Source organism: Calonectris borealis, chromosome 7 (assembly GCF_964195595.1).
Source record: "Calonectris borealis chromosome 7, bCalBor7.hap1.2, whole genome shotgun sequence".
NCBI lineage: Eukaryota > Metazoa > Chordata > Aves > Procellariiformes > Procellariidae > Calonectris > Calonectris borealis.
Genome location: NC_134318.1, coordinates 28,186,205 through 28,206,309, shown reverse-complemented (window position 1 = coordinate 28,206,309; position 20,105 = coordinate 28,186,205). Strand labels below are relative to the sequence as shown.

Genomic DNA, 20,105 nt, shown 5'->3' with positions numbered 1-20,105 from the left:
TCCCTTGAACCCCTACCACGGCACAGCGAGCCTCTGCCAGCACGCGCCTCGCCACGGCCCCTGGCCTCGGGCCACCCCAGCGCGTCACCGCTGTCCCCAGCAGCACCTCCACGTGTGGGGACCGTCACGTGTCTGGTTCTGCTCCTGGGGCTCTGGGCTGTGCAGAGCCGAGGCGGGTGCTGACAGCCCCCCACCCTGGGCTGGTGTCTGCTGGCAAGGTAGGGACAGGCAGGGGTGTGCAAGGAGAGGGGTGGCACCGCCCAGTAGCTGGCTCAATGGGGGCCAGGCATACAGAGTGTGGGTAGGTGGCGAATATTCCCATTTATTTCCTTTAAAAAAACATTTGCTAGAAACCACGGGAGGAAAGAAACACAGAGAGTGAGGGCACAGTGTCCCCCGTGTCCCCACCCTGTTCCCAGGAGCAAGGGCTTCGAGGGGCAGAGCGGTCCCATCCCTGCTCCTGGGGCTGGGAAGCTGCCAGGGCAGCCTGGGAAAGCCCCGGCACGGCGGCTGCAGCCGCGGCAGCCGGTGGGCTGGCTGCCGGCCCATGCTGCCACAGAGCTGGCCGGGTCCCTTTGTGTGCATGGGGTCAGCCAGTTCAGGGCCAGGGTGCCCTGGCCGGCAGGGACCACTGGCGGCGAGCCAGAGCCACTTGGCACCAGCCACACACAGGCAGCCAGGGGGCTGGTGGCCATGGGTGGCAGAGGGAGAACACTGCCTGGCCAGGGGGACATCGCCTAAACCAGGGTTGTCCCCGGCTGGGGACCGGCTTCATGGTCCTGGTGGGGAAGAGTGCAGGGGAAGGAGCAGGGGATGGTGGGGTTGATAAGGGGGTACCCCCTCTCCCATTGCGCAGCACCCCTCTCCCATCGCACAGCACCTTTATTGAGGACAGGACTGGTGCACGGGTGGCAGAGGCTGAGTCCTGTCCTGAGTCTGCTGGCACCAGGGGGCCGGGCAGGCAGGCTGAGGTAGTCGTCCTGGGGGGCACCGGAGCCGCAGAGGTAAGGGCTGCTGCGGTACCTGGGCCGTTCTCACAGGTCCCGCCAGCAGCACGGGGCTGGGCACCCCCGGGTGCTCCACGTCAGCCCTGGTGCTTGTCTCCATCCTCTGCGGCAGCATCAATAAATACAAAAGTCTTCGAGTCCCTGAGCCAAGTCGGGTGCTGCCAGGGCGCAGGGGCCGGGATGTGGGAGCCGGGCTGCCCCGCGACGCTGCCGGGCACATGCCGATGCGGGGGGGTCATACGAGGTTGTTGGCCAGGCGCTCCCGTCGCTCCAGATCGCTCACCACATCAGCGCCGTAGGCATCACCTGGGGAGAGCAATGGTGTGGGTGGGGGGGGGACACAGGACCTGCGGGACTCCCAGCCCTGCCACTTCTCTCCACCCTGCCCCCTCTGCTCCCGTCCCTCCGTACTCGTGTGGCAGCCATGCATCCAGATGCGCTGCCCGTCGTACTTGCACTGGCACCGCATCACGTTGTTGGAGAAGTCCGATTCGGCCACCTCGTGCTTGGGGTTCACGACCACCTGGGGACGGCAAGAGGCAGGGCTGTGGGCACCGCAGCCTTGCCTTGGGCAGGCAGGGCCATGGCATGCACTGTGGGGTGCAAAGCAGCACCCCGAGGTGCAGGGCGAAGGGTGCTGGTGGTGGCCATGGAGGGTGGCCCCCAGCCCTGAGCTCCAGTGGCTTGGGGCACACCCTGCCCCTCCATCCCCAGTACCTGGAAGGTGTAGCTGCCTGGCAGCACATCGGTGATGTCAATCCACTGGCAGTCGATGTCATGGCGGTAGGTATCCCAGCACCCCACACTCACCCCCTGCTCCCCAAAGTTGGCACAGGCGAAGCGTCGCTGCAGCCCTGCGGGAGGGAGGGGAGGTGAGGGAGGGCACGGGCAGAGCTCCCTTTGGGGAGTAGGACAGGAGGATTGCTGGCAGCTCTGAGGCTGGCACCTACCCTCAGGGCAGTTGGTGTCCTCCAGGCAAAAGCTGGCCTTGTGCCCTTCGGCCACTTTGGAGCCGTTGAGCGTCAGCAGGTCATAGTGGGTGAAGACCTCGATGCTGTGGAAGTGCCTGCGGGGACAAGGGCTGAGCACGGGGCTGGTGCCCGGCCAGGGAGCACGCGGCCGGCCCGGCCGCCCAGCCGGGAGCAGGCAGCACCCAGAGGCTTTGGGCAAATTACAGCCTTGAAGCCAAATAAAGCCGTAATGACAGTGCCGGTGCGGATGCTGCTAATTACCCCGGGCGGGCCAGCCTCTGCGGGACGGCTGTCACTGTGCCCTGCCTGGCCCGGGGAGGGGGCAGCTCCCTGCCAGCCCCTGCCCACGGGGCACTCACCGGTGGCACTGGTGCCAGGTCCAGGCATGGCGTCCCATCCTGGGTCGGAAATCAGCTCTGCCCAAGTTGTGAATCTGGGAGGAGAAGCGGAGGAGGCGGCGGTGGCCGTAGGGCCAGTGCATGTGGTCGGCAGAGCGGGAGAGGCAGCGCTCCTCGTGGGCGCAGTACAGCAGCCCCAGCGGCCGGTCCTCCAGGTAGGCTGTCTCCTGCACCAGCTGGGCGTTCATCACCAGGTCCGGGGCATCTGGCGTGGAGGGGATGGGTGGCAGTGGAGCAGGCGATCCCCACCCCGCACAGTCCCCCCCCGCTGCGCCAGAAGGGGGGTGCCCCCTCCCAGCAGTGTCCCTTGGGCTCCCGGTACTCACGGGCGGTGCAGGTGACCCCTGCCGAGAAGCGTCCCCCACCGCTGGGGCAGTGGATGGGGCCGTGACGCTGGCACTGCTGGAGGGCCAGCTCGGTGCCGGCGCAGCGCACACCGCTCATCACCACCTGGGTGGCATCGGGGCTGCCTGCCCAGTACCACGTTTCCTGGGCAGAGGAGGAGCACAGTGCTTGGACCAGCCCTCGCCAGCACCCAGCCCGCCTCCCTTGCCAGCTCCCCTGCCCCGGCACTGCCACCAGGGCTTGTAGCCCCTGGCCGTCCCATGCCCACACCACGCATCCCGTTGGACCCCTTGCAGCCCAGGCCCCAGGCTGGGACCCCGCTCACCTGGAGAGCATGGCTGGCAAAGCCCAGCCCCAGCTGCCGGCAGACGACCATGGCCTCATTCAGCCCCCACTGTGCACCGCACACTGCACCCCACTGCAGCCGCCCCTGCACCGGCACCAGCACCTCCACCACACCCTCCTCGGGGCTGCGGCCCCCGGCCAGCCGCACCTGAGGGCAAAGAGGGGCTGAGCCGGAGCATGAGGCAGACTCCCAGCCCTCCCACCCAGTGCTGCAATGGGGCAGGCAGCCCCGTGCATCCAGCTGAACATCTCCCCCACCTCCCTCTCCCTCTTTTCCTCCCCACAAGACCACTTGTGCCACCAGCTCATCCTGTAGCCCCCATCAGCGTGCTGCTCTTTATCCCCCCATCCCCTGGGCCACCCCGGGGCTACTCTGAGCATCCACACCGGGCACAGGTCTTGGGGGGCAGGGGTTGTGCAATGGGGCTGGGGCTTCTCAGGCTCTGGGGAGGAGGCAGGGGCTCACCTGGCTCTGGAAGTCCGTGTGGGGCATGTGGCAGCGGACGGCGGCGTCAGCCTCGTGCCGGCACCCGCTCTGCTCGGCATCCTGGAAGCGGCACTCGCCCAGGGAGCGCTCGTGGCCAGCACACCGCACCTCGCTCATGTGGATGGGTCCCAGGCCTGAAGCAGAGGGAGGGTCAGCGCTCCTCGCTCCGTGCCTGTCCTGGAGCAGGGAGGTCCCCCACCCTCCTTCTCCTGGTCTGGGGATTCCCTACGGGCATGGGGCTGCCCATGGCAGGAGCAGCCAGAGGAGCCCCATCCTAGTGCAGGCTGGAGCTGCCTGGACATCCCAGGATGCTCCAGCAGCGCCCAGTATACCAGGGGCTTTCCCCATCGTGCCCCTCCAAGCCCAGTGATGACCTGAGTCCCTGCCGCACCATGTGCCTCACCTTGGCCCATCTGTGCTCCCACCAGGGCCTGCTTCGCCGTCCCGTAGCCCAGCTGCCTGCACACCACGCTGGCTGCGGCCAGGTCCCACTGCTTGTCACACACTGTGCCCCACTGCCCGTGGCGCAGCACCTCCACCCGGCCCTCGCCGGCGTGGGTGCCTGCTCGCAGCCGCACCGGGAGGACCTGGGCACGGGGAGCAGCTGGTCAGCGGCCCCAGGGCACAGCCACCTGCCTGCACCACCGGCACAGGTGCAAATGGGGTGGCTGGGTGCTGCCTGGCTCCGGGATCCTCCGTCAGCAGGACGGGGCACAGGGCTGTGCCGGGACTCACCTTTCCCGGGGAGGTCTTGCTCTTGCCCTTGCTCTTGCCCTTCTGGAAGGCAGGGCCAGGGAGGCAGCTGACGATAGCGTGCATGCCGCGGGGGCAGGCGTGCTGGCGGAGGGCTGGTGGGGCCACCTGCGTGGGGCAGCGGGCCAGGTGGGGCTCTGCGCCCTGGCACCGCACCCTGTGGACCCAGAAGCTGTTCTTCTGGCTGAGGGTCTTCAGGCTGCCGAGGGAGAGGAGCAGGGGCTGCTGTCAGCTCGGGCACCAGAGACTCTCCCCCACCCAACGCCCGTGCTGGGTGCCCACCCTGGGTGCCCCTGCCCGCCCTGTCCAGGGCTGAGCCCTACCTGGAGTTGGGGTCCTTCAGCTTCATGTTCCAGAGCTTCCTGCAGGTGCACAGAGACAGGAGGTCGGGGGGGAGCTGTGCCAACCCTGCAGGGCTCGGGATCCCCCACCCCATCATCCCTGCCCTCCCCACCACCCCATGGCAGGAGCTGGAGCTGGGGGGTCCTCCCACGGCACGGCAGGGTGAAGACAGGTCCTCTCCCCACTAGCAATTACCCGGCTGTGCCACATGCCCCGGCGGGACCGTGCGACTCCTGGCACCGGCAGGGGCTCATTACAGGTTGTATTTATAGCCCCAGCCTGAGGCGGGGGTGGAGGGGCCAAGGGCTACTTGCCTCTCCTCTCCTTCCACCCAGGTTTTGCTGGCCACAGCTGGTGACTGTCCCCACAGCCTCCCGGCTGCTGCCGAGCCCAGCTCTGCCCCTCATCACGGCCCCAAGAAGCGGATCCCGTCATGGCCAGGCCATACCAGCACCCCGCACACCCACCCACGTGTGCATCCCTTCCCCGACACCCCCCGGTCTCTTGCCCTGTCCAGCCAGGCACCCTGCCCCACGTGCCCCATGGCTGCAGCGTGGCTCTCCCGCATCCCTACCGGTAGAAGCTGGTGTTGACGTGCTTCTCCCGGGGGAAGCCCAGCATCCCGCAGACCACACGGCTGTTGTTCCTGGTCCAGCCGGCGTCACACACCTGCCTCCAGCGCCCTTTGTGCTTCACCTCCACAGCACCCTCCGTCACCGGCACGCTCAGCTTGGTCCGTGCCAGGATGGGCTTGAGCCGCACCTCCTCCAGGCTCGGCCCTGGCACCTGCCACGGTGGGCACAGGGGTGGGCATGGAGGGGTCCAGCATCGAGGGCAGGGTGTGCAGGATGGGGATAAGGGGAAGGGTCAAAGAGACCTGCCCCAGCCTCCTTGTCCATCCCTCTGGGCACTCACCTCTCCCAGGTGACCAGAGGTGGTGGCCTGGGGGGGGGCGCCGGGCAGGCGCTGTCCTGAGCACACCACGCCAGCATCCTCGCCGTGGTGGCAGTCGCTGGTGCCCCAGCCGTTGTGGACGCACTCTGCCAGGGAGCCCTCGCTGCCCCCACACCGCACGTTGTCCAGCCAGATGGGGCCTGGGGGACGCACACACACAGAGGACTGGGTGTCACCATTGGGGGGGTCCCCATGTCCCTCCCCAGCACCATGGACCCCATCCAGTGCCCCCAGCAGGCTGCCCGCACCCACAGCCCCCCCCGGGCAGGCTGCCCCAGCCAGTGCTAAGCACACTGCCCTTGCCAGGACCCCCTGCTCCCCCATTCCCTACCTGCCCCCTACCTTCCCCTTGGCCGTAGGTGGCACTATGGGTCCAGGTGACAGCTGCAGCGTAGCCCAGCTGCCGGCAGGCGACGGTGGCCGCATGGAAGTCAAAGCCGTCGTCGCAGATGGTGCCCCAGCGCCCCTGGTACAGCACCTCCAGCCGGCCCTCCCCGGCCGGCCCCCGTGGCCCCACCAGCCGCAGCTGTGCCGGGGCTGGCTCCTGCCCGCTGGGGGCCACCCGGCACAGCAGCAGCAGCACCAGCGGGAATAGAATGGGGCTCATGCCAGCCGACAACACCATTGGGGCTCCGGGAGTGGGATGCCTGGGGACAGCACAACACGGAGCCCTTGGGGACCATAGCAGTGTGGGGGGTGCTGCTACAGCTCCCCCGTGCCCCAGAAGCTGGGCGATGGTGGAGGGATGTCATGGCCCCTCGCATGGCGGTGACATCCCTGTTCCTGCGCTGCGGGGCATGCAGGAGCTCGTCCCTACCATGCACACCTCGTAGCATCCCCCACCCCGGGACTCAGCCCCAGCCCCACACCCACTTGCCCCTCGTCGGGGGCACCCAGCCCTGGCACAGCCCCCCCAAGCACCCACTGCCCCACACTCAGCCCTGCCTGCCACAGGAACCCCCATGAAACTATCCCACCCCTATTGCTTCCTGCCTGCCCCATGCTTTGGGTCGTGGGTGGGGGCCCCACAGACCCCCCCCTTATCCCCCACCTGAACCCTATGCCCGACACCAGAGTCCCTTCCCCATCCTGCACACAGCCCCTGTCCCCCATCACCCTGCCTCTCCCCCTGCATCCCCACTCAGAGCCAGCCCCACTAGTGGGGTTGCTGCCCCCCCCATGTGCCCAGACCCCCTTCCCGGCGCCATCCCTGGCACTCACCCTGATGGGGATGACGGTGCGGGACAGGCAGCAGCGTGGGGCAGGCAGCGGCGAGGGGACGCGGCACTAACTCACACCAACCTCCAGCAGCTCTCCTGCCGCCCAGCACCGCCTGCCGCCGCTTTTATGGTGCGGCGGGGTGGGCCGCCCCGGGTGGGGGCCCACGCTGCCCAGCCCAGCCCCCCCGCACCGTGCCTGGAGTCCAGCCCTGCTCTCTCTGCCCCACCCGCCCCCAGCCCTCTTCTGCTACACTGGGGCAAACCTGCTCCTGCCCCAACCCCTGGTGCCCCCCTCCCCCCAGCTTGGGGGGTCTGAGCACCCCTGGGATAGCCCCTACCTGCCGGGAGCCTGGACACCCCCCCCAAAATGAACCCAATATCACCAGTCAGGGATGCCGCCCCCCCAGCACCACCACACCATGGGGCTGGCCCCCAGCCTGGCAGAACATGGATTTTCTGGGGGTAACAAATTACCGCACTAGGGACACCCCAACAGGACACCCCTCACCCCTTCCCACCCCACGCAGCAGCTCAAGCGGGCACGCAGGCATGGGGTGCCTCGGGTTGCTGCAACGGGGCCAGGACTCGGGGGGCACAGAGACCAGGGGAGGCTGTGGGGTGGCACCAGGAGCCCAGGGCATCACCTGGGTCATCCCTGAGCCAGGCTGGCTGCGGGGGTCCCCAGGCACAGCCCCCTTCCGTGGGATGTGGAGATGGGGGGTGCCCCCCCTGACCTGCCCCAGGAGCAACCTCTGGCTTGGGGTTGTCCCGCCGTCGGTCCCCGTGGCACCCCGCTGCCCACGCGTCCCGCCGTGCCCAGCCGTGGGACGGGGATAAACAGGAAGCCCTGTGCCCTTACCGTGGCCAGGGGCCGGCCAGGAATGTGCCGGTGGCCACCGGGCTGTTTGTTTGGAGTTGAAGCAGCTGGTTCCTGCCGGGAGGAGCCAGGATCAACACGGCCGGGAATAGCCTGTGAGCTCATCGCCACGTCCCGCGGGAGCCTCCAGCACCCCCGGGGCGTGCAGGGGCGCCCAGCCCCAGGAGCCCCTCGCAGGGCACCCTCCTCCCAGCCCTATGCCCCAGCCGGGCTCGGGGCACACGCTGGAGCCTCTCCTGGGGTGGGTGTCCCTGGCCAGCCCCAACACGGGGGCCACGGAAAGCCCTCAGGAAGGGCAGAGCTGGGGCCAGTAGCGGAGCCCATGACTCATTCGTGTCTCGACGTTTTGGAGCTCAATTCCTCAAGTGTGAGGCCAGGAACCCCCCACCCCGAGTGCCCCCAAGGCAGATACCGGCAGGGGTGCAGGGCAGGTGGGTGTTGGGTCCCACTCCCAGCTCTGCCTCTGCTCCTGGGGGCAGCAAGAAGAGGGCAGCGGGGGGTCCGGTGGGCTCTCCCACACCTGGGACCTGCCAGCCTCAACCCGCAGCAGTGGGGACACTGTGTCCTGCTGCTCAGTGTGACCCTGCCAGGCTGGGGGTGTCCCCCCTCACTGTCATCCCCGTCCAGCCCAGCCCTCAGGGCTCACTGGGTGCCAGCACCTGCAGCCCCGGGCAGCCAGCAACTGCAGCAGCTAAAAATACGGCGCCGGCAGCAGGGCAGCCCCCTGCGCGGGAAGCTGTGGGCGGGGGGGCGGGCGTGCGGGGCTATTCTCAGAGGGCTGCGGGACTATTCCTGGCCGGTCAATATTGATTCAGCCAGCTCAGGTGCAACAGCTCAGCCTGGCAGCACCGTATTTAGGGCCCGGCGGGAGGCGAGGCGGGCGGCTGAATCAGGAGCATTGTCCGGGGGAGGAAGAGGGCAGGGAGAGGATGTGAGCTCTGTAATCTGCAGCGAGCGGCTCCCGGCAGCAGCCCGGGAGAGGGGCACACCCCGGGCCTGCCGCTGGCTGAGGGGTGGCCGGCGGGAGCTGCTGGGCTGCACGGAGCATCTGCCTTGCGGATGGAGGGATGGGGCCAGAACACGTGCAGGCAGCTCCCGGCAGGAATGGGGGGGGGTGCGGGGCACGGGGGGGGCAGCTGCCGGTCCTGGACTCTGCAGCCTCTGAGCTGCTGGGCGCGTGGCTGCTGTACACGCAGCCACCGAGGGCCGGGGGGACAGAGGACAGTTTGGGGGCTCCAGGTAGCAAAGCAGGTCTCAAGCAGCTCCCTGGTTCCCTGCTTGTTCTAAGCACCTTGGGCCAGCCCAGGGCTGAGTGGCTCCAGCCAAATAGCCCTGCACGCACCTGAGACTGCATCAGTGAGCAGAGGAGAGGGCAAGGGGCTGGTTGTCCCCATTCACTGCTTTGGGACATGCCTGTCCCCTCTGGCAGCTCCCCTGGGCTGCATCACCAGCCACAGTGCAGATGGCACAGTGCAGCCCCCCATGCCGGCACATTGGGAGTTGCACGAAGAGCTGAAAAACCACAGCAAGAGTGCTCAGGACAGAGCCCATGCCAGGGTTTATTTCCATGTGTGCAGACAGGGGCTGAGCGAGACTCATCATGGCCGCTGGGTGCCCAGGAGCCACCCAGGCAAGGCTGGGCTGCAGCGGGCTGGGACCAGCCACGTGTTCAAGGTGACAGAAGCAGCTGGGAGCACAAGGGACCCTGCCACCCCGCACCCCCCCGCTCTCAGGGGATGCTGCTGTCCTGCGGTGCATGGGAAGCAAGTTGAGGACGATCAGGGCTCTGCATGGCTCGCTGCAACCACAACCCTGCATAGGCGAAGTTGATGTCACCACTGCCATCACAGGCGCCTGAAGTCCTCCAGGGCCACCCGGGCAGCATTGCGTCCTGCTGCTCCCATCACTCCTCCTCCTGCAAGAGAGCAGAAATGGAGAGCAGCAGGCAGCTCCAGCCCTAGGAGATGGGGCCCAGGGCTGCACCAGTGGAGCTGCCCCATCTCCCTGCCCATGCGAGGGCAGAGAGGGGAGTGGACACCCTCCCACCACTTCGTGCTGCCCTTGCACCTCTTCCACGCACACCTGTCCTCCTCCTGCAGCCCCCCAGGAGGGTCCCGGCTCCCAGCCCTACTCACCAGGGTGGGCTCCACTTCCACACAGGTACAAGCTGGGAATTGGGGACCGGTAGCCTGAGTAGGATGGTGCCGGCCGGGCAAAGTACAGCTGGTCCAGAGACATCCCTCCATGGAAGATGTTCTGCAAGCAGAGCCCTGTGTGAGCTGGCTGTGCCTGGCCCAGGACTGTATGCCCACCAATGCTGACACCGGGGCGATGCTCAGAGCTGAGCCCACGTGGCACCCACCCCTCCGGGCAGCCCAAATATCCTTTCCAGGTCTGGTGGCGTCAGGATGTCCCTGCCGATGACGGATGCCTTGAACCCCGGGGCATAGGCTTCAATGCAGTCAAACACTAGAGAGGGATGAAGGGACTGGCAGGCAGCTTGGGGGGGACACGGTGGCCGGCCCCTGAGCAGCTCCAGGGCAGCTCTGCCCATGGGCAGGGACCAGCGTTCCTGGTGTTACCTGGGTCCATGTATGCATTACGTACCTGTGTCTGCGTATGCATTTCTGGCCTGCTCGTCCCACAGCTGCCCGCCCGCCAGCGCAGAGGGGGTGTACTGGGTGAAGAGGGACACGACGTGGCAGCCCCGCGGGGCCAGCCCTGGGTCCAGCACCGAGGGGATGCAGAGCTCGATCATGGGCCTGGGGGAGCAGGACACTAGCTGGGCAGGCAGAGGGGGACCCAGCCACCCCAAACCTCTTCCTCCAGCACTGCCTGCCATGACTGACCTGCCCCTTCCCCGGGGCACCAAGGTGTGCCAGTGCAGGCTCCTACCTGCTGGAGGGGTGCCCGCAGGTGGCCTCAGTGAAGGCCTGGTGCAGGAGGTGGGTGCCCTCGCAGTTGAGATGGATGGAGCACTGGTGGTGGGGCAGGGGGCGGCCATCGCGGGTGTTGGGGGCAGCCAGGAAGCTGGGCAGCCGATCCACCGCCACTGGGCATGGGAGGGGGGATGGGGGAAGTGGCATGCAGCCTCTTGCTGAGCCTGGTGCCAGTGTCCCTCCAGTGGGGACAGTGGCGGCGGTGGCCCTGCCAGTACCTACCATTGATCTTGGTGACGGGGGAGCGCGTGTCGACCTGCCGGATCCGCTGGACAAAATCCTTTGGCAGCTGCTCCTGGGGTGGGAGAGGCCGGGGCAGAGCCCACAGTGAGGGGGGCAACCGGGCCACCACACCAAGCCCCTGCCAGCCCCATGTGCCCCATACCTGGGGGGTGAGCTCCAGGAAGGTGATTTGCGGGGAGGCGTTGGACAGCACCAGTTTGCTCCTCACCTCCGTCCCGTCCTGCAGCACAACGCCCTGCGCCCGCCCGTCCCTGCCCAGCAGCACGTGGCACACCGCCTGGGCGGGGGGAAGACAGGGGCTCACCAAGAGCATCCCCGCTGCCTGCAGGCTGGCCAGGCAGCTGCCCGCACCCAGACACCCTGTACCTTCTCAGCAAAGATGTGGGCTCCCTGGGCAGCTGCTGCGCGGGCAATGGCTTGGGACAGGGCCCCCATCCCGCCAGCCACGTAGCCCCAGGCCCCCCGCCGTCCCTCCAGCTCGCCCATCACGTGGTGCAACAGCACGTACCTGTGGCAGCAGGACCCCAGGTTAGCTGCCGTCTGAGGGGACAGGTCTGTCCCCTGCGTGGGCATGGTGAGGATGGTGCCACGGCCCCCATAGATGGGACCATGCCAGTTCGTAGGATGCCAAATCAGTTACAGGGAGTACCCATTGGCCAGGACTTGACCTGACTTGGGGACAGAGGGGTCCAAACAGCAACAGGGCAGTGGGACCCACTCAGGAGAGCCATATGGCAGGGATGGGGGACAGCCCTTTGCCCAGCACCAACCCCTGAGCCACCCTGGCAAGGCTGAGCGGGCAGCGGGAGGGAGAGGCAGTGGGGCAGGGCATGGGGTACCAGGGCACAGCAGAGCCAAGGAGCTGCCAGCGCAGAGGATGGCACGGGGGGACATTGCAGCCATGAGCCCTGGGGGAAAGGGACCCTCACCCGCTGCCAGGTGTGTGGGGGCTGGCCATGGCTCCAATCACCGCGTCAGTAGCCAGAGTCGCCTTCAGGGGCTCCGACTCAAACCACTGATCCAGGATCTGGCCCAGGAGAAAAGGAGAGTGCCAGGCTTGGGGTGGGGGGCTGCTGCAGCACCCTCGTAGGCAGGCAGGGATGCGGCTGGTGGCTCTGTGCCACTCCTGCTGGCACTCACCTTGGAGATGGGGGCTGTGAGCACCTCGTAATAGCGGGGCAGCTGCCTCCCCAGCGCCAGCCCTGGGGGTGCAGAGGCAGTGTGAGACCTGCACAGCCGTGCCAGGGCCAGCTGCCTGTGCCCGGCTGGGTTTGGGGACAGGCAGTGGGCAAGCCTGCTGGCCTGCCAGCCCAGCTGGAGCTCCTGGGGCGCCTGTGCCCTGGGAAGGAGCATCATCCACTCCAGGTGCGGGCAAGCACCCGTTGCCATCGGGGTCCCCTGGCATCCCAAACATACCTGCCCGCAGCAGGGGCCACAGGGCTTGCAGGGCCCTGAGCCGCTGGATCAGGGAGCCCTGCCCCAGGGCAGCTGTATCCACCGGGGGGGCATCCAGCAGCGGGTCGAGGGCCGACACCAAGCCCCCCATGAATGCCTCATACTCAGGGTAAGCCTGAAAGGGGACAGAGGGGGGGCAAGAGGGACTGCGCCATGGTGGGTGCAATGGATACCCCACCCAGGAGCATCCCTGCTGCTCCGCTGGGCAGTGCAGCCCCTCGGGGGCTTTGCTGTGCCGGGTGCATGCCCCCACGGTACCTGGGCATCCTTCTGGGAGAACTGAGCAATCTGCCGCTGGGTCTGGGCCATGTCGTGCCCCAGCAGGAGGGAGCGGGGGGGGCTCCTGTCCTCCAGCAGCGGGGTGAAGGAGTAGGGGTCCCGTGGGAGCACCCTCAGGCCATGCCGCTGCAAGACAGAGACGGCAGGACCCACCCTGCGGGGACGGCCTGGCAGCGGGCTCACCCCTGCCAGTGTGCCGGGAGGTGCCGGCAGCCCGGCAAGGGATGGGTGCCGGTACCTGCAGCTCCAGCTCGGCGTAGATCTGTGGCCGCAGCAGGCTGAGCAGGTACGACGCCCGGGAGAACTTGAAGCCTGGAAGACGTGGGGTGGTGGGAGGTGCCCAGGGCTGGCTTGGGGCAGGGGGACAAGGGGTGCACAGGGATACCTGGCACAATCTCTTCTGTGACGGCCGCGCCGCCCAGCACGTGGCGTTTCTCCAGCACGGCCGTGCGCACCCCTGCCCGCTGCAGGTAGGCAGCCTGGGGGGAGCGTGGTGTCATGCTGCCCATCCCCCCGGGTGGGACATCTCATCACCCCGAGGTGTGCACTCCAGCACACAGTGCCCCCCTCACCAGGGAGGGCCCCACTCCCCACAGCCCTGTGGGAGCCCCCAGCCCCATGGGCCCTGCCACCAACACCGTCCCTTGCCCATGGCACAGACCCTCCCTGGTCCCCCACTGTCCCCCAGCAATGGAGGCGATAGCACCCTGCTTGGTACTCACTGCCACCAGCCCGTTGTGCCCTGAAAAGAAAGAGGGAGATGAGCCGAGCCTGGCAGCAGGGCAGCCCCACAGCACAAGGCACAACCACCCAAATAACAGGGTTCTGGACGCAGGGATACAGGTGACAGGGAGCATCCTCCCCTGTCCCTATAGCGCTGGCCCTAGCTGTGCAGGGGAGGGGGACAGAAGTGCTCAAAGCAGATGCTCCAGCTGTGCCCTGCACAAGCAGCATGCTGGGGGGCTGCAATGTGTGCCCAGCTGTGCAAGACCCCTGCACCCTCCCTGGCACAAGGAGCACACTGGGGGGCTGCAACGTGCCCGGCGCCACCGTGGTCCCCACCTGGCCACCCCCCCCACCTGCCCTGGTGTCCCTGCTGGCTCCCTGCAGCCCAGCACCGGCTCCCTCACGCCGTGTTACCTGCCCCGATCACCACTGCGTCGTACTCCCGCTGCAGCCCGTCTGCAGCCCCGGCATGGGCCAGCCGCGCTCCTGGCAGCCCCGGGGGCAGATGCCAGCCCTGCAGCCAGCGGGAAGGGCAGCCCATGCCCAGCCTTGCCCAGACCCCGGCTGCCATTGCCCTGCAGTGCCCGGCCACGGCTGCCTTATGCCCAGCGGCCTGGACTTTGCTTTCACAGTGGAGCTTTTCCCAGGGCTTCCAGGCACGGGGAGGGGACGGGGGGGCCAGGGCAGGGGACGCCTTGGCGCAGGGCCGGACGCTGTGTTCCAGGGCTTGCGGGGAGGCTGGGCAGGACAGGGGCACATGCCAAGTGCTGCCTCCCCAGTGTTGCTCACCGCAAGACGCTGACCCCGGCAGAGCTTTGCCAGGGACTTGCAGGGGGGCTGGAGACCAGCCCGTGCTGAGAAGGCAACAGGGTCGGATCCTGCCTGGTGCTCAGCAGGATGCCAGGTGCTCCTCAGCCTGTACCCCAGGAAGGTGCTGGGCAGGCAGGCGGGAGCCTGAGAGGCCCCCCAGCCCCTGTTCTGCTCCAGGGAGGACCCAGGGGCATGTGGCTGGGGTGATCGGCCAACAAGCACTGCGAGACGGGGGAGCTTGGGCCCCCCTGAGCAGGCAAACCCTGAGAGCAGCAGGAGAAGGGGCAGCTTGGGGGTGAGCTTGGCCCCGAACCCAGCGCTGTTGCTTGGCAGGGCAAATTCCTGCCCAGCAGGATGGGGCAAAGGCCCCGCCGCGGTCCAGTGCTCCCTGAACCGCCGTCCCCAGCCCCAGCAAGCAGCACAGAGCCACAGGGGGCAGCGGCTGCCAGAGCCCCTCAGGGCTGGCCCCATCCCCATCCGTGCCCGGGGGGTCTGCATGTGCACAGAGCCCAAACATGCCTGGGAAACACATGAGCTGCCTCAGCTTTACCCCGTGCCCAGCCGAGCTCGGCCCCACGGCTGACTGGAGCCCAGGTGCGGGGAAGGGGGTGCAGGATGGGCTGCACCTCCCCAGAGCCTGCCAAGCCCCCGAGGGCCCTGCACCCCGCATTTGGGGGCGAGAGGGAAGGGGGACACCCTGGGCCATTCCTCCATGCAGGTTTGGCCACACCATTTTGTCCTCCAGCTGAAGCCCTGCAGTGATGCCAAGCCAATACTATAAATCCTGCTTTGGAAATGCACTTTTCAGCAAGAAGGTGATTTGCCAACAACCTCTCAGCCCCACTCTCTGTGTGTCTCTGGAGGCTGCTGGCTGCCAGCGAAGCCCGCGGGGAGTGGGGAGGCGGGCAGCGGGAGCCCCGGCTGGGCTGGAGGATGGGAAGGCTGCCATGGCTGCCTGCAGGCACAGCTGATGGCACACAGACACCAAGAAAGCAGCCCAGATGCTGGGAACACCCACACCCCCGCTTTAATCCTGGCCCTGAAGTGGCTGGGGGCAGCTCAGAGCAGGGGGATGCGGGAGGGCTCCCAGAGGCGCCGGGCCAAGTCGCAGGCCTGCTGGACCACGAGCTCGGAGGGGATGATGCCCAGGTGCACGGTCAGCAGCTCGTAGCACTTCACCACCTCTCCCTGGTGGTTCTTGCTGTAGTAACGCAGCAGCTTCCTGGGAAGGAGAAGACAGGGGGCTCGGCAGGTGCAGCGCAGCCTGGCACCTGCTTTCTAACCACCTTCCCCCCCTGGCAAGGACACAGTGCCCGTCTGCCAGCAGGACCACAGCATCAGGCTGGGGAGATGGGCTGTTGCAACCCCAGTGACACCGCAGCACTGGTACCACCCTGCAGCAACATCCCGGCAAGGAGAGCATCACTCATGGGGACCCCCGTGCCAGCACAGCCCCGGGCCCTGGTGCCAAACCGCAGGGCTGGTGACTGCTCACCTGTAGTAGTCTCCTGCCAGCATCCCGATGGGAGCAGAATCATCGGAGAGAACCGGCACCTCCATCACCTCCAGTTTGTAGCCCTGGGGAGAGATGACAGCAGAGGGCAGGAGCACAGAGGGGACTGCCAAGGAGCCGGAGCCGGGTGGTGCCTACAGCCCTGCTCCCTGCCCCCCGAAGGTGCCGGGGGAGAGGGGCTCAGCCCCTTCCTCGCCCCACGTACCAGCTCGTTCTCAAACCAGAGGAAGTAGGAACAGCAGTAGTCGCCATCCTGCAGCATGAATGTCGTGTAGCCCTTCTGCAGGTATCGCCGGGCCAACGCTATCAGGGACCAGACCTGGGGGACAAGGGGCACCTGAAGTCTGAGCAGAAAACCCTCCAACTGTCACCCCCTCCTGTGGTGCCCATCCCACCCCCGGCCCCACGAGCAGTACCTTCCTCTTGGTGAAGGCGGCCAGGGGGCCTTTGCCCAGCTCCGAGCTGGACTTCTCTGTCATGCTGAGCGACGGTGCCATCACCTGCCCGGCCGTGCGGTCCACATAGATAAAGTGCACCAGGCCAGGAAAGTCCTCCAGGTATGTGGGGTGGGTTAAGGGTGTCCAACAACTTTGGTGCCCTTCCAGGACAGCCCCTGAGCCTCGGGGAAACCGCCTTCGCCCACCACACTCCTCCCCTTGAGCCCGGTGCTGGGGGCACAGGGTCCCACTCCCACCTCTGCTACCCCCAGAGACCCTTCCTCGCCGGGCTGGACTCCCAGCCGCAGGGACGGGTATGACACCATGGTGATATTGCGCCTGCTCTTCACCAGCAGAAAGTCCCGCCAGTCCAGAAGCTTCTCCCTGCCGAAAAGAGGTATGGTGAGAGGCTGGGAACCCCAAAGCCCCGGCACAGCCGGGTGTTGGACAATCCCCCAGCTCCCCCCAGGGATGCCGGCCGCCCCCATGGACTCACCTCATCAGCTTCTGGGCACGGTCCCGCAGCCCCTGAGACAGGCTGTGGCCGGCGGAGGCCAGGAAGAGCTGGCGGTACACAGAGCAGAGCTGCCGCTTCACGTTGGCCACTGCCTGCAGCAGCCTGAGCCAAGAGACATGGATGGCAGAGAGTTTGTCGTCTGGGCCCCCAGTGCCGCAGGGACAGCCGCACCACCCCCCGGGCTGGGAAAGGTCCCCGCCTGCCCCGGAGACTTTCCTGGCCCCCCCGTACTCACTCCAGGGAGCTCCCAGGCTCACTCCGGGAAAATATCTTGTTCTTGAAGTCCACCCAGGTGTTCTGCAACTAGACAGAGACAGGGCTCAGTGTCAGGCTGCAGGGACAGCAGGACAGGGTCCTTGTGTCCCCACTCCCACCTGGATGTCCTGCCCGCTCAGCTTCTTCACAAACTTGTCCATGCGCTGCCGCAGCTCAGCCAGGAACGGGTAGGAGCGTGGGGCTCCCGCCTCCGGCCCCTCTTCCAGCTTCCTCTCCAGCAACAAGAAACCATCCAGCAGCTGGTACAAGGTGATGGCCACCTGGGTCATGGGGCCCTGCCAGGGAGGGGAGAAGTGGGTCAGCCAGGACCCAGCCCACCACCACTTCCCTTACCTTACAGGCAGCTCACCTTGGTCAGGAGGACGAGGGAGATGCCCGGCCAGAGCGGGAGGCAGTGCATGGTGTGCGGCAGCAAGGGGCAGTAACCTTCCCGCAAGTTGGCGTCCAGGAAGATCCTTCTGGGGTTTGAAGCTTCAGGAACCAGAGGCTGCAAGGTCTGGAGCAAGTCCTCTGCCATCTGGGGAGAGAGGGGAAATGCTCAGGCCCCCGCAGGGACAAGACAGCCCACCCCGACCCAGGACGCTCTGGAGAGACACAGCAATGCCCTGAAAGCTGCAACCGGGTACAACTGAATGAAGGGAGCTGAAGGGGCCGCACAACAAAATATCAGCAGCGAGAGAAGTGCCCAGGGACCCCAAAAGAGCAGCAGATAGAGGGGAAGCCACCTACAAAGACACAGGTTGCAAACACCTTGCACTAAGGCCAGCACTTGCTTGCAGAGCGCGTGTGAGGCTCTGTGGCATCTGGCAGGGCAGCAGCCCAGAAAGCCCAGAGGCAGCAGAGGGAGACACCAGACTGCTCTGAGGCAGCCCCGGCCCCTCTGTGCCGACAGCTCTGGACAGGGAGACCAATGCCCCAGGGAGGGTGGTCAGAGCCCTCACAGGATTATGCCCAACATGGGGGACGTGGGGCGCATCCCCAGCCCTAGAGGCTGGGGCACCCACAGCCACAGCACAGCAAGGGATGAGTGACGAGGACCAGAGACTGCAAAGAGCACCAGGACAGGCTGGGGAGGTGTGGAGCTGGGAGGGACCGCAGGACCCCTTGCTCACCTGGACATCTGCAGCGTCTGCCTCCCCGGTGCCCAGCATCTCAGCACCCTCCGACCAGCTCTCGCTGCCTGCGGGGAGCACGGCAGGTCGCCCTCCCCGCCAGCCCCCCATGCAGCCCCAGAGCCTCCACGGGGCTGGGGGGACCGGGGCAGGGCTGCTGCCCAGCTGGGCACTCACCCGTGCTGTGCCTGCCTGGCGAGGGCTCGGGCGTGTAGTAGACCTCAGGCACGGAGAGATCGTCTGTGTCCTGCCGGCAGGTCAGAGATGAGAGCACTGCAGGCAGCCCAGCCAGTGTCCCACCCTGCAGCTCCTGATCCCAGGGACTCACCTGGTCATCTGAGTCCTTCTCCGCAGCTCCGTGGGAGCCAGGGCCGCTCATAGGGATGCTCTCGCTTCTCTTAGGTCCCTCAGGGAGCACCTTCCCTGCCGCAGGCTTCTGAAAAAAGGGAAAAAAATTAAGCCCTGGCTGCCAAGGCATCACCCCGTGGGGGCACCCCAACCTGCTGCCCCCCACACCCTCCTCTGGAGCACCTGGGCTTCGAACTCCTCCTCGGTGCTCTGGCTGGGGTACAGGTCCTGCACCAGGAGGATGAGCACGAGCAGGTCGGCAGGGCGGATGGAGCTGGCGTTGCGGCTGTGGGCCAGAGAAGGGAAGCGTCATACAGGAGAACGAGTGGCTGCCCCGGGGAGGGTGGTGGGGCCAAGGTCGGGCGCACCTGGAGTAGAAGGCCAGCAGCTTGGTGTGCACCAGGAGGAAGGCATGGCCCACCTCGTCCACGCCACGCTCGGGACTGGCATTGATGTACTGCACCACCTGCCGCTCCAGGAACTCGATGCACTGCTCACACAGCTGAGGGTGGATCAGCCGCTCCACGGCCTGGGGGGCGGGTGGGGGGAAGGCTGCTGAGCCCCCCCAGACGCAGTCATGCAGCCTCAGGGGTAGGTCTCAGCCTCCACTGCTCCAGGTGGCTGCCCCAAAGTCCCTGGTCCACAGCCCTTCCCACATCCTGGGACTCCACGCAGTCTCACACCCTTGGGACACCCCAAAAGCAAGGGACACCCCGGGGCATGGTACCTCTACCGCAAAGCTCTGGTCCTCTTCCCGCAGGTGGCTGTAGGTCTCCAGCAGACCCCGCAGTAGGCTCCAGACACGCTCCCGCTGCTCCGAATCGGCCGGCCGCAACCTGCAATGGCCGCAGAGCACGAGCTGAGAGCCGGCTGCCACCTCTCCGGGGGAACGGGCACCCCCAACTCCAGCTGCAGCCTGGCAGGCAGGGGGTCCCGCTGCAAGGGTGAGTCCCAGCTTGGAGACACCCACTCCCATCCCCCCAGGGCTGCATGAAGGCAGCGCTTGGCAGCTGCCCTGGCACCCCCGCGTGCAGCCTGTGCCAGTGGCCATGCCCGCTCACTCCTTGCGGATGAGGTGGGAGTCGAGCATGACGAGGCCGCAGTGAGCCTCCACCAAGCGCCGCAGCACGAACAGCGTCCGGCGCAGGTCATCCTCGCTCTCCGTCCCGTCACCGTTGACCGCGATGTACAGGCAGTCGCCAAACTGCAACCGGCAGCGGGGTCAGGTGGGGTTCAGCCAGGGCACCCCGGTCCCCGGTGCCGGTGCCGGTCCTACCATGTGCAGGACGTGGAGGTGCCGTCCGTGCTCGGTCGCGAAGCAGGTGTAGGTGTCGGTGAGCTTCTCCAGCAGTGCCGCGCAGGAGATGATGAGGGGAGCGAAAAGGGTGTTGAGGCTGTCCTCCAGCGCCGGGCCCTGGCGCACACGCCCCCAGGTCAGCACCCAAGCACGACCGCGCACCACGCACCCCCTCCCCGTACCCGCGCCGCCCCGTCCCGTCCCGTCCCGTCCCGTCCTTCCCCACCTGCCCGGCGTGGGGCGGCCGCAGCCGGCGGAGAAAGGCAGCATCGGCCCAGTAGAAGAGCAGCTCGGCCGCGGTGCTGGCGATCAGGACGCACCGCATGGCCCGGCCCGACCCACGGCGGCGGCGGGGGGCACCGGGACCGCGCGGCTCCGCCCGCCCCGCGCCGCTTCCTGCTCCGCCGCGCGTGACCGCCGCGCCCACGCGCGCAGCGCCCCCGGCGGCCCGGCG

The 20,105-nt window shown here is 67.2% G+C and overlaps 3 protein-coding genes across 5 annotated transcripts; all 3 read right to left on the bottom strand.

The window, feature by feature from the left end:
• Nucleotides 1-900: 900 nt before the first annotated feature.
• Nucleotides 901-6,242, bottom strand: LOXL4 (lysyl oxidase like 4). The gene is made up of 14 exons (XM_075155466.1): nt 5,945-6,242; nt 5,564-5,742; nt 5,223-5,434; nt 4,630-4,668; nt 4,289-4,505; nt 3,957-4,140; nt 3,533-3,687; nt 3,047-3,214; nt 2,703-2,865; nt 2,338-2,581; nt 1,958-2,073; nt 1,725-1,861; nt 1,419-1,530; nt 901-1,313 (listed from the first exon to the last, which is right to left on the bottom strand). The coding sequence occupies exons 1-14, from the start codon at nt 6,225-6,227 to the stop codon at nt 1,243-1,245; spliced, it is 2,280 nt and encodes a 759-aa protein (XP_075011567.1). The 5' UTR covers nt 6,228-6,242; the 3' UTR covers nt 901-1,242.
• A 2,990-nt stretch (nt 6,243-9,232) lies between these two features.
• Nucleotides 9,233-13,912, bottom strand: PYROXD2 (pyridine nucleotide-disulphide oxidoreductase domain 2). The gene is made up of 16 exons (XM_075155465.1): nt 13,756-13,912; nt 13,338-13,357; nt 13,001-13,094; nt 12,854-12,927; nt 12,595-12,741; nt 12,298-12,451; nt 12,022-12,083; nt 11,811-11,908; nt 11,248-11,389; nt 11,024-11,158; nt 10,861-10,933; nt 10,595-10,751; nt 10,307-10,461; nt 10,062-10,168; nt 9,835-9,955; nt 9,233-9,614 (listed from the first exon to the last, which is right to left on the bottom strand). The coding sequence occupies exons 1-16, from the start codon at nt 13,910-13,912 to the stop codon at nt 9,544-9,546; spliced, it is 1,767 nt and encodes a 588-aa protein (XP_075011566.1). The 3' UTR covers nt 9,233-9,543.
• Nucleotides 13,913-15,156: 1,244 nt separating this feature from the next.
• On the bottom strand, nt 15,157-20,038 carry HPS1 (HPS1 biogenesis of lysosomal organelles complex 3 subunit 1). 3 transcript variants are annotated; one of them, XM_075154807.1, is made up of 18 exons: nt 19,878-20,038; nt 19,631-19,768; nt 19,416-19,558; nt 19,082-19,190; nt 18,723-18,883; nt 18,538-18,640; nt 18,335-18,442; nt 18,184-18,253; nt 18,007-18,074; nt 17,244-17,411; nt 16,993-17,169; nt 16,854-16,921; nt 16,598-16,720; nt 16,420-16,485; nt 16,081-16,225; nt 15,870-15,983; nt 15,647-15,729; nt 15,157-15,373 (listed from the first exon to the last, which is right to left on the bottom strand). In XM_075154807.1, exons 1-18 carry the CDS (start codon nt 19,974-19,976, stop codon nt 15,211-15,213), a joined length of 2,106 nt encoding a protein of 701 aa, XP_075010908.1. In that variant the 5' UTR covers nt 19,977-20,038; the 3' UTR covers nt 15,157-15,210. The 3 variants fall into 3 exon arrangements, with proteins under 3 accessions (XP_075010908.1, XP_075010909.1, XP_075010907.1); XM_075154808.1 differs by having other exon boundaries at nt 18,335-18,439; nt 19,878-20,002; XM_075154806.1 differs by having other exon boundaries at nt 18,335-18,439; nt 19,631-20,002.
• Nucleotides 20,039-20,105: the final 67 nt, after the last annotated feature.